The 19350-nt window shown below is 48.9% G+C and overlaps 1 protein-coding gene across 1 annotated transcript; it reads right to left on the bottom strand.

The window, feature by feature from the left end:
- Window positions 1–8175: 8175 nt before the first annotated feature.
- On the bottom strand, window positions 8176–10137 carry LOC309405980 (inositol 1,4,5-trisphosphate receptor-interacting protein-like 1; the record flags this gene model as incomplete). Its single annotated transcript, XM_082000961.1, has 1 exon — window positions 8176–10137. The coding sequence occupies exon 1, from the start codon at window positions 9721–9723 to the stop codon at window positions 8176–8178; it is 1548 nt and encodes a 515-aa protein (XP_081857087.1). The 5' UTR covers window positions 9724–10137.
- Window positions 10138–19350: the final 9213 nt, after the last annotated feature.

Genomic DNA, 19350 nt, shown 5'->3' with positions numbered 1-19350 from the left:
CTTCTCGAATCTTCCTCGGCGTGCCCCCAGGATGACCCCAAACCTTATGCATGCACTTTCTTTACACAATACTATACGGTCAGTGGTCAAACTGGTTTGAGCTGGTATACCAGCAAAGTAGTTTAACTTTCTCCTGTAAAATACCCTTTTTTATGGTGCAGGAGAAATCCATAAAAGTACAGAAGATTACACTTCATCACATGAATCAGATTAACATATTTCACAATCCCCTATCTTTTTCTTTATAGTATTGATTCGTGTTTTCATTTCCAATTGAGTATAACCGAGTAGATTAATCTGGTAACAATCCCCCACATATCCTCAATACAACTATCCCCATTTTAGTAAGCCGATCACCACCCATAAAATCTCCCCAAAATCCTCCTAGATTGATTCCATTCCAAGTTTGTCTCTCAGGAGGCCATTTGTTCTCCCTAATTTATGGGTAACAGGAAAAAACTAGGTTTTATTGTTGATTACAGGTACGGGCTGTACAATTGGAGAAGGTCCTCGGTTTTTCCATTTTTCTGGGGTAAACCCCAGCTGGACTTGTTCCAATATTGACTGCAGTTATTTGCCGTAGTCAGAGTCAAGGAACTCACCCCAAGTAGAACTAGAAGAGGTCCAGACAGGTCCATAGTGATCGGCGGTCACAGCCCAAAGGGGTTGCAGCCCTTGGCAGACCCTTTTTAAGCCGCAACACCAGTTCCCCTCCGGTCTTGCCCTCTTCTTTCCTTTAGGGGGGTGCTTTCTTAGCACCCAAATTAATTGAGCACTGCTTGTGAAGGCCAGAGCTTTGATAGATCAGTGGTTTGTCCAGACCCGAGCAGTTGCCTGAGCCTGGCAATCCTCTTTATTTGCAAGGCTTTATGGCTACAGAAAACTGCCAGTTAGCCTGCAACACTAATCTTACAAATACACACCACCTTCTACACTAAGGACAAATTCTAGTTCCAGCTCCTTTTTCCTGTTCTTCTTTTGCCAACGTTTGGAGTACCCATTGTTGTTTCCTATTACCCATTCCCATTGTTTTCCAAACTTGGGGGATTACTTGTATTTCTCTCCATAGCTTCCCATGGCCATCGTTCACCTTGATTTGTTCCACCACAAACGTAACAGTTATATTCAATGACTTAGCAGAGTTTTCAGCAAGATTTACAAATAGATTTTTAGCAACTGTGGGAATTTCATGTTTCACTCCTGTTTCTATTACAGGAGTAGCCGCAATAAAATTCCCACAGCAATTCAGCCAGATGTGACTTTCCACTCCTTCACTGGACCTTTCACTCGTGACACGTGTCCATCCTTTTTCAGCAGTTCTCACAGCTGTTTCTGCAGTTAATAAAACAAGGAAAGGTCCTTCCCAGAAGGGAGATAAGTTTCCTTCTTTCCATGTTTTTATCAGAATTTTATCTCCTGGTTCTAACTGATGAATTGCAAATCCTAAAGGTGGTGTTTGGGCCACCATCCCAATCTCTCTTAATTCTTTTAATCTTTTTCCAATGGTAATTATATATTGTTGGATACTATGATCCTCAATTACATTGTTCCCCAGAGGCATTCCTTGAAAATAAGGCATGCCATATAACATTTCATATGGCAATAATCCAGTCTCACTGTATGGTTTCGTTCTTATGTTTAGAAGTGCCAATGGTAAACATTTCGTCCAGGGCATTTGTGTCTCAATCATTAATTTAGCCAATGGTTGTTTTATTGTTTGATTCATTCTTTCTACCTTCCCCGAGCTTTGTGGGTGCCACGGAGTGTGGCATTCCCACTGTATATCTAATGATTGACATAATAGTTTTATTATTTTAGAAGTAAAATGTGTGCCCTGGTCAGAATCAAGGTACTGGATTATCCCATATCTAGGTATCAAATGTTCCAATAACATTTTTACCACCATCTGTGCCGTAGCTCGTGCTACAGGGTACGCTTCTACCCATTGTGTTAAATGATCTACTATTACCAATAAATATTTTATCCTCCCTACCTTAGGCAATTCAGTGAAATCGACTTGTACTTTCTCAAAAGGTCTGTAAGCTGTTTTTCTCCCTCCCATGGCTGTTTGTCGAAACACTGTCTTATTTACCTTTTGACAGGTTAAGCAACCTTGTGTAATTTGCTTTGCTATTTCAAAAATTCCAATACCACCAAATTGTTTAAGAAAATGATCACTTAACGCTTTTGTACCCCAATGTGTTTGCGCATGCAAACGTTCTAATATTCGCCTGGTGTAGGCTTTTGGCAACATTTCTCGCCCATCAGGCAGTGTCCACTTTCCTTGTTCTAATTTAGCTCCTATTTTCTCCAATTTTGTTTGTTCTTCTGGCGTAAGCTTCTTCTCTCTTTCCTCTCGTTCTTCTTTGCTGGTGTCCTCCTTTGTTTGTATTACATTAATTTTGGCAACTTTAGCCCTCAAGGCTGCTTCCTGGGCCTCTTTATCTGCTAAGTTATTTCCTCTAGTTCGGTAATCTCATCCCTTTTGGTGTCCCCTCACATGTACCACTGCTATCTCCTTTGGTTCTCTTAACGCCTTCAAAATCTTTACTGTTAATTCTTGATGTATTAAATTCCTCCCTTGAGTATTAATCAAACCTCTTTCTTCCCAAATTTTTCCAAAAGTGTGGACCACCCCATATGCGTATTTAGAATCTGTCCCACTTCTTCCTTTTAGTAATTCCAGGGCCCTACATAGGGCATACAGCTCACAAGCCTGAGCTGACCATGATGGACTCAGAGGTCCTGATTCCACAAGTTCCAAGTCCTTATTAATTACTGCATAACCCGATTTTCTCTTCCCTTCTACCACTCTGGAGGAGCCATCTATAAACAGCGCTTCTCCATTTTCCAACTCAGCATCTCTTAAATCTGGTCTCACCTTTGTCTGGGTCTCAATTACCTCTAAACAGTTATGTTGTAATACCTCTGATGGTTCTCCAAACAAAAATTGTGCTGGACTCTGAGCAGAAGTCACCCTCAGTTCTAAGTCAGGGGAGTCTATTAGCATTGCTTCATACTTTAGGATTCGGCTGTCCGTTAACCATTTTTCCACTTTTTGTTGTAAAACATTTCTGACATTGTGTGGGGTATACACTTTTAAAGGAGCACTAAAGGTAATCTTCCTAACTTCTTCTATTAATAATGCTGTAGCAACCAAAGCTTGGAGACAAGCAGGCCATGCTCTGCTTACTGGATCAAGTAACTTAGAACAATACCCCACGGGTTTTTTGATTCCTGCCCAGTCTTGAGTAAGAACTCCATATGCTGCCTGGCTTGATGTATTCACAAAGAGATAGAAAGGTTTTTCTAGATCTGGGAGGCTCAGTACAGGTGCTTGTATTAATGCCTTTTTTACTTCCTCAAATCTCTGATCATCTTCAATAAACCATTTAAGTTGGTTATTAGTTAATTTTTCATAAAAGAATTTTACTTTATCACTATAATTTTCAAGCCATGGTCTACAATATCCTAATAATCCCAGTATTTGCCTAATTTCCGTTTTAGTTTGTGGGGGTCTTAAGGATAGAATCCCAGATACCCTATCAGGATCTAACTTCTTCCTTCCCTTACTCAGCCAGTGTCCTAAGTATTTTACTTCTTGTTCTACAAACTGTAGCTTTGATCGGGACACCTTTAATCCCTTTTCCCCTAGAAAATTTAGCAATTTAATGGTGGCTTTTCGGATGCCCTCTTCAGTTTCTCCTGCTACTAATAAATCGTACACATATTGCAATAATTTTACCTCCTTAGGTATTGTGAAATCTTGTAGAATTTTTTCTAAAGTTTGTCCAAATAGATTTGGTGACTCTGTAAACGCTTGTGGTAACACAGTCCATCTTAATTGTTGTTTTCGTCCTGTTTCGGGGTCCTCCCACTCAAAGGCAAAATAATCTCTGGATCCCTCATCCAGAGGACAGGCCCAAAAGGCATCTTTCAAATCTATTACACTATACCAAGTATGTTTGGGAGATATATGACTCAATAAAGTATAAGGATTTGCCACCACAGGGAATTTAGTGATTGTTCGCTGATTTACAGCTCTTAAGTCCTGCACCATCCTGTATGACCCGTCCGGTTCCTTCACGGGAAGAATGGGCATGTTATGAGGTGACATACATGGTTCTAGGGTTCCTTTTTCCAAAAGTCTGTCAACTACAGGTTTTAATCCTTTTCGACCCTCCATAGGTATAGGGTATTGCTTGATTCTAATTGGGCGGTGCGGATCTATTATTTGAACCCTTATGGGGTCCATTTTTATCTTTCCAGTTTCCCCTTCCTTATACCACACTGAGGGGTTAATAGCTTCTTCATCCTCTTGTGTTAAAGTGTATAATTTAATCTGCAATTTGTCCCCTTGATTCCGAATGCTCAAGTTTAACTTCAAAATCAAATCCCTTCCTAATAAATTGTATTCCGCTTCAGGGAGCAAAAGTAAATCATTAAGACAAATTTTCTTTTCTGTTTCTACTTCTACATCTTTCAATATATTTACTTTAAAAGGCTCTCCTTTTGCTCCTACTACTGACACGTAACTCTTCCCTTTTTCTATTCCTTTTTGGAAGTTTTTGAATGGTTGACTTTTTGGCCCCTGTATCCACTAAAAATAAAACTTCCTCTTTATGCGGACCAATTAATAATTTTATCAAGGGCTCTGTTGATGTTGAAGTCCCCAGAAGATAGAGCCCCTGACACCCCTAGTCTTCTTTGAACATCTTCTCATCTTGTTCCCGCTTACGGCAGTTCTTCTGAACATGTCCCCTCTTGTTACAGACGGGAATTGTAAATCTTTCTCGATAAGGCTGTCCCCGGGGTGTCTGCTCTATTCTTTTTTCCCTTTTCTCTCCAGGAGGCGTCTTATTTTTCTGACTTTCCCTTACTGCTGCTACAAAAATTTTTGCTTTTGCTTTTTGTTTTTCTTCGTCCCTCCTAACATAGACTTTCTGGGCTTCTCTAAGTAACTCCTCTAATCTTCTTTCTTGCCGATCTTCCAATTTTTCTAATTTCCTTCTTATATTCCCCCAGGATTTAGCTATAAATTGTGTTTTAAGGAGTGCGGTTCCATCCACTGTGTTCGGATCAATTCCAGAATACATTTGTAGGTTTTTCCTCAACCTCTCCAACCATTCTGTTGGAGATTCGTCTTTCCCTTGTTGTTCATTAAATGCTTTAGTAATGTTTTGCCCTCGGGGAACCGCTTCCCCTATTCCCTGTATGATTAACGTATTTTGTCTTCCTTGGGGTTGTTGATGATCCCAGTGGGGATCCACATTTGGCCATTTCTGATCTCCCGGGGGTCCTGCCTGATTCTGTCTTTCCCAAATTCTCATTCCAGCTTGTCTAATCATTCCCCTTTCCTCAACAGTGAATAGGATCCCTAAAATGGACTGTATTTCTTCCCAGGTATAAGTACTGGGGCCTAGGAATTGGTCCAATTTTTCAGCTACTCCGAGGGGATCATCTAATAGGGTGCCCATTTCTTTCTTGAAATTTCTTACATCTGTGGTATTTAATGGGACTGCCACAAACTCGATGCCTCCCTGATTGCCTCCGAGGGGTACTTCTCATAAGGGATATAGAGAAGCTCCCTCAGATACAGCAGTCCTACTTCTCGTACATGCAGCCGGAGGTCGATCTAATTCCGGTGCTGTTGGTGGTGGAGATAGGGGCAACGGTGGTACAGATTTTCCTTTTCACTTTTTCCCTCTTCTTCTTCCTCAAACTTTTAATCTGTTTTTAATGTAAGTATTGAGGCTGGAAAAGAACGTAAAGTTCTGTCCCATAATCCTGCATAATCACTTTCCTCCTGACTAAAAGGTTCCTTTGAATTAACATATATATTTAAGGCCTGGCAGACCCAGTCTTCAAAAGATCCAAAAACGGGCCAAAAGACATGTGGTCTCAAAGGTTCTTTTGGCCATTCTACCATACAATATTGAACTAATTTTAATTTACTTTTTCCTTTTCTGGGGCCCCTATCATCCCGATTTTCAATCATTATTCCTAATGGACTCTCCGGAGGTATTTCTAGTAATTCGCTCCCTTTCTTCTGGTCCTGGGTTCTCGATTTCGTCTGACCCAACTAGGAATTTTTACTGTGGCAATTCCTACAGCCCTTGGCTACCAGTAAGAGTGTCTTGCAGGGGGTTTAGGACCTATCAATCACCCACCCACAAATCCTCTAAGAATCGCTTCGGTCCTTCACCGGCCAAGTCCCTCGCGGGAGATTGGAACCACAGTTAGAAGACCTCCACAATCGCTTCGGAACTAGGTTCCATCTCAGTCACACTCTTACACACACAGGCAACCGAACCCTACCCAACCGAACGGTATACACCTTAAATACTTACGACTCCGTCGTCTTCGTTCAGATCTTCACGCGCAGAATTACGGGCAAAATAAACTGCTGCAGCCGGCAAGGGAGCTCATAAAAAAATCAAATTCTTTGCTTGCCCCTATTCAGGTTCAGGATGGCCTTAGTCCTGACCCGACCCGATCAGGAGCCACCAAAAGGTGGGGCGCCCCTCCTAGATCAAGTCAGAATTCAGGAACCAAGACCCTCCCGGACGAGCCCCCAATTGTTATAAATGATTTAGTCCCAAACAGGATTCCTATTCAAATTTGCAATTTATTAAGCGAATAGAGGCAAGCAAACAGCGCTGGGTGCGCCGGGAGTCTCTGCTCCACCAAGATGCACGCGGTACAGTTCCTGTTCCTGGTTTATATCCTGTCCGTTAATACATATTCATGAATAGGCGTGTCTTCTTCGGCGCATGCCCTCTTCTCCTTCTAGAATCTTCTCGAATCTTCCTCAGCGTGATCCTGTTCGCCAATACATATTCATGAATAGGCGTGTCTTCTAATACATATTAATGAACAGGCGTGTCTTCTTCAGCGCATGCCCTCTTCTCCTGCTACAGTCTTCTCGAATCTTCCTCGGCGTGCCCCCAGGATGACCCCAAACCTTATGCATGCACTTTCTTTACACAATACTATGCGGTCAGTGGTCAAACTGGTTTGAGCTGATATACCAGCAAAGTAGTTTAACTTTCTCCTGTAAAATACCCCTTTTTATGGTGCAGGAGAAATCCATGAAAGTACAGAAGATTACACTTCATCACACGAATCAGATAAACATATTTCACATCCTCATCCGTTGTTACCAGTGATTATTCGTTATTGACTCAGCACATCCTTAGGGTGGTGGAGGAAGCACAAAATGTTCTCCACCAGCTGCTCCCTCTTGCAGGTACACTCCAGCTCCATGCGGATGCAGGAGCCTCTCACGACATGATCATCCTCAAGGGATCTCCAACCTTCAAAGGCTGGCTGCAGCACCAGGAAGAAATCACTCAAGAATAGCAATCTGAAAACATGGAGGAAGTCACCAGCAGCTCCTCGGCCACCCACTGCCTGGAGGCGAGGTTCTGCACTGGTCACTGGATGCACTTTGCAAAAACCATCCCCAAATTGCTGTCATCATAAGGATCTTCTCAACTTTCTTCCTCCCCCTGCCCATCACTGACTCCTCTGCTTCCTCCTCCTCTTCTTCCTCCATCTCCATGACAGTGCTGGAGCTCTCTTCCTCACTGCTACTGACAGCCTCACGGCTCCTTTTCTTCAGCTGCCAGCAGAGCCCAAAGACCAGGACAAGGACTAGAGGAAAGTCCCATTCCTGTCACTGCTGCAAGGCATCAAAGAGCAGAGCTCCCCAGGACACGCTGCTCCGCTCCAGGGCCCTTTGCTCCATCTGCTGCACTGCACGAGTCATATTCTGTCATGCACAGATGTGGAGGGTGACACATTATTCCACTTGCCCCAACGTAGGAGCATGGACCAGTGGTGGAGCCTTAATTGCAGACTCAGTGAAATCAGAGCCCACCGCAGCAGCTCTTCTGCAAAATGCTCCCTGACTCTGTGGCAGCTGAGCAGTCAGCACCCTCTGCCCATGTTCCCTGACAAAGTGATGCACAGACACTCACAGACACAGCGTTTGTTCAAACACACCATTTATTGTCAACTTTGCACAGGGTAAAGTCCAGAGAAGGAATGGACTCTTGAAGAGAGAGGGTGGTCGCTGTGCAGCTGGAAACTGGAGTCTCTGTTGCAAGGCTCCATCAAAGCTGCCATCAGCTGTGAAACCTGCAAACACACTTCTGTGCATGAAGTCCTCTTTCAGCATCCGTAGATCAGCAGTCTTTTAAGCCGATCTCGCAGCTCCACGAACCCATGCCATGCCTTGGCATGGGCGGCTGGATCCCGCGCCAGGTGCTGGAAGAGGTTGAGCGGCTCGGCCACTTGGAAGTCTGTGGGCAAGGCGATCTCCTCAGGCACCCTCTCATTGCCAAAGAAGAAGTGGTTGAGGCTTTTTTCCTCCAGGCAGCAGCGCAGGTACCGCATGATATCCTCCAGCCGCAGCAGGAAATCCTTCCTGCGCCAGCCTGACAGGGGTATGGTGGTCAGGAGGTGCATCACAGCTGTCTTCAAGGTATAGGTGGAAAAGCCTGTGCCCACCAGCATGCGGGCACAGAGCTGCAGGCATTTGAGGTGGAAGCTGTCATGTGGGGCCTGCCTGGCCACATGCCTGAAGAACTTCACCTCTGCCACAGCATAGCTCACTGACCACATCGTGCTTGGGGTGAAGATGGCTTTAGTGCTCTGGCTGCTCACAAAGATGTCCGAGTCACCATACTGCACCCCGAACATCATCTCAATTAGGAGGGGTTTTTTGCCTCTTTCTTGAACCTGGAATTTGCAGGAGCGGCTGGAGGGCACCAGCGTTAGACTGTATTTGGATGACTGAGGTAAAATCACCCAGGCAGCTTTTACCAATTGTTGGAACCAGCGAGCAGTTTTCTGCACATCTAGGTAAGAGCTGGTGCAGAGGGTGTGTAGGAGGCTGGGGTCCTGATTCCCCCTCAGCACCTCCTCGGGCTGGTGGAGGAAGCACAGCATCTCTCCTGCCAGCTGCTCTGTCATGCAGGTGCACTCCAGCTCCACGAGGATGCAGAAGTTCCTCTCCGGCAGCTCCCCAGCAGTGCCCGGCTCCATGAGGAAAGTGTGCCCACGAGGGGGCTTCAGGGGCACAAGCAGGCGGTAGACAGCATCATCCTCACGGGGACTCCAGCCTTCGAAGGCACTGCCCACAGCGATGGCTGCTTGCAACACCGGAAAGAAACTATTGGTCAAGAGCTGCATGAAGACAAGGATGAAGTTGTTCACCAGTTCCTCAACCACTGGGCAGTCTGTGGCCAGGTTCTGCACTGGCCACTGTATGTGCTCCTCAAAAAACCTTCCCAGCTCATCTGCATCATCATTGTCCTCTTCTGACTCCTGTCCCTCCATCTGTTCCGTGTCACAGCTGGAGCTTTCCTCATCGCTGCTGCTCTCTGCCTCAGACCTCCATTTCCTGAGCCACCAGCAGAACCCAAAGAGCAGGACCAGGACACCAGCAACTGCCCAGAATTGCCACTGCTGCACGGCAGCAAAGAGCAGGGCTCCCCAGGCCAAGCCGCTCTGCTCCTGGGTGCTCTGCTCCTGGGTGCTCTGCTCCTGCTGGGTGCTCTGCTCCAGCTCCTGCAGCAGCCGAGCCATCTCCTGGCTCAGCTGCTCCGCACGCTGCTGCATGCGCTCGCGCGTGGCCTCATCCAGCTCATCACCCACCAGCTGCGGGTGCTGGATGATGATTTGCATCACCAGAGTGAAGAATTTTGTGGCGGCCATGGCCTGCAGGAGGAGGCAGAGAATGGGTTGAGTGTGATGAGAAGGGAGGGAGCTGGCGGTGGGGGAGCGAGGACGTGGGCCGCAGGGAGCTGGGGGCAGGTAGCAGAGGGGGCAAGGCAGCTGGGAGGCAGCGAGGCCTGTGCCCAGCCCCGGCAGCAGCGGCACTGTGCCCTGCCCAAGGCGCTGCCGCGAGCGGCTGGGCCCTCGGTGCAGGCTGAGAACCCACCCCCTGGGGGCCCGCGATTTGCCCCGTCCCTCGCCAGCCCAGCCTTCCCCCACGTACGCACTCACCGCTGGCCCAGGCCATGAATCTCTGGTTCCAGCTAGAGGCCGTTCATGGAAAGGTTTCTAACCTGAAAGGAGCTCTCATTATAAAGTATTGCTATGCTGTGTTAAGGTACATGGTGCAACATACCCAGTATGCCAAAGGGAATGAGAAGAGCAGAGACCGTGGAGACTTTAACATGCTGACCATTCCATAGAGTGGCATTTTCTTCCTTGTCCATCAAGCAACAAGACGGTATGTTGTTCCCTTCCCTCCATCTATGTTATCAAGCCAATGAGCCTTGTAATCTATTAACCCTACTTGACATTGTGAAACAAGACCTCCGTGTCACTGAGCTATTGCCCTGGTAGTTCAGGGCAAAGTCTGCTTGCTCCATTAAAGATGAAGCTCTGCAAGCACAGCGCTGGCCTTCCACAGCTGCGCAGGACTTTTGATGCCTGGGCAAGACTTGTGGCATTGCCCAAGCCCCACTGCACATAGCAAGCAGGGCAAGCCAGCCAAAGATCAGCATCATTAAGGAGGGCTGATGGCCAGCCAGTTCAGCCCCATTTCTGTCCTCCGGTGGGCGAAGCAGTGCCTGGGCAAGGGGATGTGCGGAGGGATGCTGGCACACAAAAAGGTTACACGGTGGAGAATGGTAGCAATACAAGGGGATGTGCCAGTGAGCCGACTGGGCAGAAACTCATCCCCACGGGGTGTTACGACAGCTAGAAGACAGCCCAGCTGGGATACGCACAGTACGGTCAGACACTGAAGGAGGGAGGCTGCTTTTGCCCAGAAGCTCACATGGAGAGACCAGAGAGAACAGAGGAAGAACAAGTTGTCCATGTCAGTGCTGAGAGTTGAGTCAATTCCTCGAGCGCAAGGGAGGCAATTCCACATATTTGGAGGACTGGGACCTCTGGGCAGTAGCTATGAACCTCACCCGTGACAGCGTGAGGCAATCACCCGGTGACAGGTATGGGTGGCCAAGGCCGGAAGCGTAGGCAAGATGCATGAGAATTACCAAGAGAATTAGGACTGTGAAAAATCAAAGACCAGGGCAAAAAGCCCTAATGGGGTGTAACTGACAAAGGTGTTGCGGGGGAACAAGAGGACCAAACCATCTCCCTGGCGACTCATCCTCAGCACCTGTGTTTTGGGCAGTTTCCAGGGGACAGTGCGGGTATTTGGGAGCCCAGGTGGAACACCAGTCCAAGAGATGTATGAGAGTGGCCTGAGAAATCTGACACAGAGGAGAATATCTTCAGTGGTCTTAAAGAAAGGAAAAGCAACCCTGCCAGAGGAAACAAGCTTGCTATATGAGGAAAGGCTAAGAGAACTGGGTTTATTCAGTCTTGAGAAAAGGCGGCTTAGCGGAGACCTTATCACCATGGTCCAGTATTTAAAGGGTGGCTACAAAGAAAATGGAGACTCCCTTTTCACAAGAAGTCGCCTGGAAAAGACAAGGGGTCATGGGTACAAGTGACTCCTCCTGGGGAGTTTCCAACTGGACACAAGAGGAAAACTTTTCACATTGGCAACAATCATCCGTTGGCATAATGTCCCCAGAGAAGTGTTGGACACTTTTAAGATTTGGCTAGACAAGGTGCTGTGCCATCTTGTCTAAACTGTGCTTTTGCTGAGACAGGTTGGACCAGATGATCCTTGACATCCCTTTCAACCTGGAATTCTATGATTCTATGATTTTCTTTTCCTTATATCCATCAATATCCCCCTCCCAAAACACAGCAGTTCCTTTAAGTCCACTCAAGTGCTACGAAAAATCTGCACCAACCCAGCAAGCCCGTAGGAGCTCTGCTGCCTGACTGGGACCGTCCCTCTTGCAACAGGGTCACGAGCAGGGTTTGCAGCAGAGCGTGTGGGAGCTACGGCTGAGAGTAGTTGTGTTTTCCAGAGACACCCTCCGTCTGAAATATGTTCGGCCACTTGGCGGCAGAGCGGTTCCTTCCTCCCATACGTGAACACTTCTGGAACGTAACCTTTAAAGCCCTCAGTGTTCAAACAAGGTCTCCTATCCAGCATAGTTACCAGTGCAGTTTTCCTCTTTGGGCACAGAAACTAATTCCAGGGTTAAAGGAGAGGGAGTATCAAAGATGCCCTGGCATATGCCTTGGGCAGGAGGAATGCCACAGGCTGTGATGCTTACTGGCCTCTGCCGTGAAGCAGGGGGAAATGAATTACACCACATAAATACAATGCACCTAAATATTGCCAAACTGGGGGTGTGGTACATATCCAGACAGAGGCAGACAGCTCCCACATGCTTGCTCTAGCTACTCCAAGTCATACATTTCCTGCTAAAGACAATCTAAACCCAAAAGATACAGCTGAAGATACTAAGGACCCATGAAGGATTAACACGATATCGTGAGATGACCAAATGCTGCTTGAAAAGTACAGTCCTACCAGAGAGAAAGTAACAGCCAGTAAAGCTGGCCTCGGCCTCCCAAATGCTTAGGAAGATGTCTTAGTTGCCTGTCTCCCTGCCAAATGTCAACTCAATGAAAACAGTCCTCCTGAAGGAGTTTGGAACAGTGGGAGGAGGGCAGCACCATTACCAGGTGGGGAGTGATACAGGTATTGATAGAACCATAGAATCATAGAATTGTAGAATCATAGAATAGTTTGGGTTGGAAGGAACCCTTAAAGGTCCTCTAGTCTAACCCCGCTGCAGTGCGCATTTCTTCCTTAGATCTAGTCAAAACCTGCCCTCTTTTAGTTTAAAACCATTACCCCTTGTCCTGCACGACAGGCCCTGCTACAAAGTCTGTCCCCACCTTTCTTATAGGCCCCTTTGAAGTCCTGGAAGGCTACAGTAAGGTCTTCCCAGAGCCTTCCCTTCTCCAGAAGAGAATCACACAGAATCAGAGAATCACTAGGTTGGAAGGGACCTTCAAGATCATCAAGTCCAACCATTAATCCAGCGCCACCATGTCCCCTAAACCATGTCCTGAAGTGCCACATCCACACGTTTTCTGAACACTTCCAGAGATGGCGACTCCACCACCTCCCTGGGCAGCCTGTTCCAATGCCTGACCACTCTCTCAGTGTAGAAATTTTTCCTAATATCCAATCTAAACCTCCCCTGGCGTAACTTGAGGCCATTTCCTCTTGTCCTATCGCTAGTTCCTTGGGAGAAGAGACCAACACCCTCGTCGCCACAACCCCCTTTCAGGTAGCTGTAGAGAGCGATAAGGTCTGCCCTCAGCCTCCTCTTCTCCAGACTAAACAACCCCAGTTCCCTCAGCCGCTCCTCATAAGACTTGGGCTCCAGACCCCTCACCAGCTTCATTGCCCTTCTCTGGACATGCTCCAGCACCTCAAAATCCTTCTTGTAGTGAGAGGCCCAAAACTGAACACAGGATTCAGGGTGCGGCCTCACCAGTGCCGAGTACAGGGGCACGATCACTTCCCTACTCCTGCTGGCCACACTATTCCTGATACAGGCCAGGACGCTGTTGGCCTTCTTGGCCACCTGGGCACACTGCCGGCTCATGTTCAGCCGGCTGTCAACCAACACCCCCAGGTCCCTTTCCACCGGGCTGCTCTCCAGCCACTCCTCCCCAAGCCTGTAGCGTTGCATGGGGTTGTTGTGGCCGAAGTGCAGGACCCTGCACTTGGCCTTATTAAACCTCATACAGTTGGCCTCTGCCCATCGATCCAGCCTGTCCAGATCCCTCTGCAGAGCCCTCCTACCCTCCAGCAGATCAACACTCCCACCCAACTTGGTGTCATCTGCAAACTTACTGAGGGAGCACTCAATTTCCTCATCCAGATCATCTATAAAGATATTGAACAAGACTGGCCCCAGAACCGAGCCCTGGGGAACACCGCTTGTGACCGGCCACCAGCCGGATTTAATGCCGTTCACCACAACTCTCTGGGCTCGGCCATCCAACCAGTTCCTCACCCAGCGAAGAGTACACCTGTCTAAGCCACGAGCCGCCAGTTTTCCAGGAGAATGCTGTGGGAGACGCTGTCAAAGGCTTTACTAAAGTCCAGGTAGACAACGTCCACAGTCTTCCCTCATCCACTAGGCGGGTCACCTGGTCATAGAAGGAGATCAGGTTGGTCAAGCAGGACCTGCCTTTCATGAACCCATGCTGGCTGGGCCTGATCCCTTGGTTGTCCTGCAGATGCCCTGTGAGCACTCTCAAGACCAACCACTTCATAATCTTCCATTGTACAGAGGTCAGGCTGACAGGCCTGTAGTTCCCAGGATCCTCCTTCCGGCCTTTCTTGTAGACGGGCGTCACATTGGCAAGCCTCCAGTCTTCTGGGACCTCCCCTGTTAACCAGGACTGCTGGTAAACGATGGAGAGTGGCTTGGTAAGCTCCTTCGCCAGCTCTCTCAGTACTCTCGGGTGGATCCCATCAGGCCCCATAGACTTGTGGGTGTCCAGGTGGTTTAGCATGTCCTTGACTGCTTCCTCCTGGACTATGAGGAGTACATTGTGCTCTCCATCCCCATCTTCCAGCTCAGGGGGCTGAATATCCTGTGGATACCTGGACTGGCTATTAAAGACTGAGGCAAAGAAGGCATTAAGTACCTCAGCCTTGTCCTCGTCCTTGGAGACAATGTTCCCCGCCATATCCAGTAGGGGATGGAGGTTCTCCTTGCCTCTCTTCTTGTTGTTAATATATTTGTAAAAGCATTTTTTATTATCCTTTACGTCTGTGGCCAGACTAAGCTCTAGCTGGGCTTTTGCCTTTCTAATTTTCTCTGCTTGACCTAACAAGATCCTTGTACTCTTCGTGAGTTGCCTGCCCCTTCTTCCAGAGGTGATAAACTCTCCTCTTTTCCCTGAGTCCCAGTAAAATCTCCCTGTTCAGCCAGGCCAGTCGCCTTCCCCGCCAGGTCTTCTTATGGCACATGGGGACCGCCTGCTCCTGCGCCTTTAAGATTTCCTTCTTGAAGACTGTCCGGTCTTCCTGGACCCCTTTGTCCTTCAGGACTGTCTCCCAAGGGACTCTCTCAACCAGTGACCTGAACAGGCCAAAGTCTGCCCTCCGGAAGTCCATGATAGCAGTTTTGCTGACCCCTCTCCTTACTTCACTCACAATTGAGAATTCTATCATGTCATGGTCGCTAAGCCCAAGACAGCCTTCGACCACCACATCTCTCACCAGTCCTTCTCTGTTTGTAAACAGCAGGTCCAGTAAGGCACCTCCCCTGGTAGACTCACTCACGAGCTGCGTCAGGAAGTTATCCTCCACACACTCCAGGAACCTCCCAGATTGTTTCCTCTCTGCTGTGTTATACTTCCAGCAGATGTCTGGTAGGTTGAAGTCCCCCACAAGAACAAGGGCCAGCGAATGCGAGACCTCCGCCAGTCGCTTATAGAATGTCTCATCTGTCTCTTCGTCCTGGTTGGGTGGTCTGTAACAGACTCCCAGCAGGATATCTGCCTCATTGGCCTTCCCCCTCATCCTTACCCATAAGCACTCTACTTGGTCTTCACAACCTTCAATTTCTATGCAATCAAAACACTCCCTAACATACAGAGCCACCCCACCACCTCTCCTTCCCTGCCTATCCCTTCGGAAGAGCTTATAGCCATCCATTGCAGCACTCCAGTCATGACAAGCATCCCACCATGTTTCTGTGATGGCAACTACGTCATAGCTGTCGCGCTGCACAATGGCTTCCAGCTCCTCCTGTTTGGTGCCCATGCTGCGTGCATTGGTGTAGATGCACCTGAGCTGGGCTATCGATTTCAACTCTGGCACGTTGAACCTACCCCTAGGTTCAACTCCAGGGAGCCCGGTTCTATCCCCTCCCCCCTCCAAATCTAGTTTAAAGCCCTCTCAATGAGGCCTGCCAGCTCATGAGCAAGAATCCTTTTGCCCCTTGGCATCAGTTGCACTCCATCAGCTGTGAGCAGGCCTGGTGCCGTGTAAACTGCCACGTGGTCAAAAAAAACAAAATTCTGATGACGGCACCAGCCCCTAAGCCACATGTTGATCACGTGAACCCCAACTCTCTCAGCCTGTCCTCATACGAGAGCTGTTCCATCCCTCTGGTCATTTTTGTGGCCTCCTCTGGACCCTCTCCAACAGGTCCATAGCTTTCCTGTGCTGAGGGCTCCAGAGCTGGACGCAGCACTGCAGGGGGGGTCTCTCCTGAGCAGAGCAGAGGGGCAGAATCCCCTCCCTCGACCTGCTGGACGCACTGCTTTGGACGCAGCCCAGGAGACGGCTGGCCTTCTGGGCTGCGAGGGCACATTGCCAGCTCACGTCCAGCTTTTCATCCACCAGTACCCCCAAGTGCTTCTGGGCAGGGCTGCTCTCAACCCCTTCCTCGCCCAGCCTGGATTGATAACGGAGCTTATCTCGAGCCAGGGGCAGGACCCTGCCCTTTGCCGTGTTGAAACCTCATGAGGTTCACACGGGCCCATTCCTCGAGCTTGTCCAGGTCCCTCTGGATGGCATCCCGTCCCTCCGGTGTGTCAGCTGCACCACTCAGCTTGGTGTCATCTGCAAACGTGCTGAGGGTGCGCTCGATCCCACTGTCAATGTCATGGATGAAGATATTAAAGAGTACTAGTCCTAGTATGGACCCCTGAGGGACACCACTTGTCACCGATCTCCATCTGGATGTTCAGCCGTTGACCACCACCCTCTGGGTGTGACCATCCAGCCAATTCCTCAACCACCAAACAGTCCACCCATGAAATCCATCTCTCTCCAATTTAGAGAGAAGGATATTGGGGGGGGCCTTGTCAAAGGCCTTGCAGAAGTCCAGATAGACGACGTCTCTAGCTCTTCCCTTGTCCACTGATGTGGTCAGCTCCATCATAGAAGACCACTAGGTTGGTCAGGCAGGACTTGCCCTTGGTGAAGCCATGCTGGCTGTCTCGAATGACCTCCCGGACCTTCACGTGCCTTAGCATAGCTTCTAGGAGGATCTGTTCCCTGATCTTCCCAGGCACAGAGGTGAAGCTGGCTGATTGGTAGTTCCCAGGGTCCTCCTTGGTACCGGTCTTAAAAATGGGTGCAATGTCACCCTTTGCCCAGTCTCCAGGGACTTCACCTGACTACCAGGACTTCTCAGATACCATGGAGAGTGGCTTGGCCACTACATCAGCGAATCCCTGCAGGGCTCTGGGATGCATCTCATCAGGTCCCATAGACTTGCGCATGTTCAGGTTCCTCAGGTGGTCTCAAACCTGATCTTCTCAGACAGTGGGAGGGACTTTGCTCCTCCAGTACACGTCTTGCAGGCCAGCCCCTTGAGAGGTGTGGGAAGACACAGTGCCAGTGAAGACTGAGGCAACGCAGTCGTTCAGTACCTCAGCCTTCTCCACATCTGTTGTTGACAGTTTGCCAGTCATGATGCAGTGGGCTCTGGTTTCATGGTTCACTGGGCATTGGCTTCCCAAGGGTTGTGGCTTAATCCCAGTAGGCAGCTTGGCAGCACACAGCCTCTCAATCACTTGCCCCATTAAAAGTGAGAAAACTTGTGGGTTGAGAGGGGACAGTTCAGGAGGTAAAGCAAAAGCTACATGCCCAGGCAAAGCAAAAGAAAGAATTCCTTGCCTTCTCCCCTGGACTGCTGAGCACACCTGCCTATTTGGGAAGCGTTCTGCCTCCCTGGGGCTCGGGTTGGAGGCGTTACCAGGAAACTTCCTAGCCTCGTACGGCCCTCACATCATTAGCCGCTCTTGCTTTTTCCTGTGGGTACCAACGAAGTTGTGACGAGAAGCCCAAGGGCAATCAAAAGAGACTTGAGGCCTCGGGGAGATCGGTAAAGGGATCAGGAGTGCAGGCAGTATTCTCCTCTGTCCTCCCAGTTGTAGGGAATGACGGGGAAAGAAACAGGCCGGCGCAACTTCTCGACCGGCAGAAGATGGGATTTTCAGTCATGGCATGATCTACATGACACCAGGCCTGCTGGGGCCTGACGAGACTCACCCTTCTCAAGGAGAGGAAAAGTATCTTTGCTCAGTAATTAGGAAAGAGCTTTGAACCAGGTTTGAAGGGGGGAAGGCATAATATCAGGCTTACCAGCGATAAGCTATGGGGCGGCCTGACAATGTTTGAGAGACAGTGTGCTAGTGAGAACTTTCACTCTGCTCAACGATGTACTGAGCAGCCCGGAGCACTTTTGAAGTGTTTGCAGCCTAAATGCATGCGGTGTGAGGAATAGACAGGAGGAACTAGAGGCGTTGGCTCAGTCCCAGAGCTACGACACCATTGGCATAAGTGAGACTTGTTGGGAAGAGTCCTGTGACTGGAGTGCTGTGACGGACGGTCATAGGCTCTTCAGGAGAGAGAGGCAGGGCAGGTGAGGAGGGGTTGGACTGTACAGAGCTTGCAGCTGAGGGTGACACAGTGGAGAGCCTCTGCGTAAAGATTAGGGGAAAAGCTAACAAAGCGGGTGTTCTTGCAGGAGTCTGCTATGGATCACCCAGCCAGGATGATGACACCCCGGTATGATTCTACAAGGAATCAAGGGAAACCTCTCAATCAGTTGCCCTATGTCATCGTTATGGACGACTTTAACTTCCCAGCTGCTAACTGGGACCATCATAGAGCAGACATGCTCAAGAGTCCCAGGAAGTTCCGGAAGCCCATGTTGAAGATTTCTTTTTGAGATGGGTACTACAGGAGCCGACTATGAAAGGTGCCTTCCTCAACCTCTTGTTTGTACACAGAGGTGGTCTTGTGGGTGAAGTAATGATTGATGGCTCTCATGGCCACAGTGGTCAAGCAATGGTTGCGTTTAAAATCTTTGGTGATATGGGAAAATCTGCCTGCAGAGCTACTAGCCTGGACTCTGGGAGAGCAGACTTGCGGCTACTCAAGGAGCCAGATTGTGAGCTCCCCTGGGAATCTGCTTTTGAGGGTATTGGTGTCTATAATGGCGTTCACTTTTGAAGAGCCATTTCTTAAGAGCACGGGGGTGGGCAATTCCAGTGTATTGCAAGCAAGCAAGAGGGGCAGAAGGCTGGCTTGGCTGGCGAGGACTCTCCTTTGGGAACGCAGGCTGCCAACATAAGTGTATGGCCTTTGGAAAGGGCTGGGGGGGTTTTGGTTGATGGGAAGCTCAATAGGAGTCAGGAGCATGCCCGGGCATCCAAAAGGGCCAGCCCTCTCCTGGGCTGCATTAGGCACAATATAGCTTGCCGGTCAAAAGAAGGGACTGACCCACCATAATCAGTAGTGGGGCAGCGTCAGTTCGAGTGTTGTGCACAGCTTTGGCCTCCACGTGAGAAGCAGGCTATAAAAGTGCTAGGATGTGTCCAAAGGAGATGATGCAACAGAGATGGTGAAAGGACTAGCGGGCATGTCCTTATGAGGCACAGCTGAGGACGCTGGGTTTGTTGAGCTTAGAG

Source organism: Phaethon aethereus (genome assembly GCF_964289735.1).
Source record: "Phaethon aethereus genome assembly, chromosome: 5".
Classification (NCBI taxonomy): domain Eukaryota; kingdom Metazoa; phylum Chordata; class Aves; order Phaethontiformes; family Phaethontidae; genus Phaethon; species Phaethon aethereus.
This window is presented reverse-complemented; position numbering and strand designations above follow the sequence as displayed.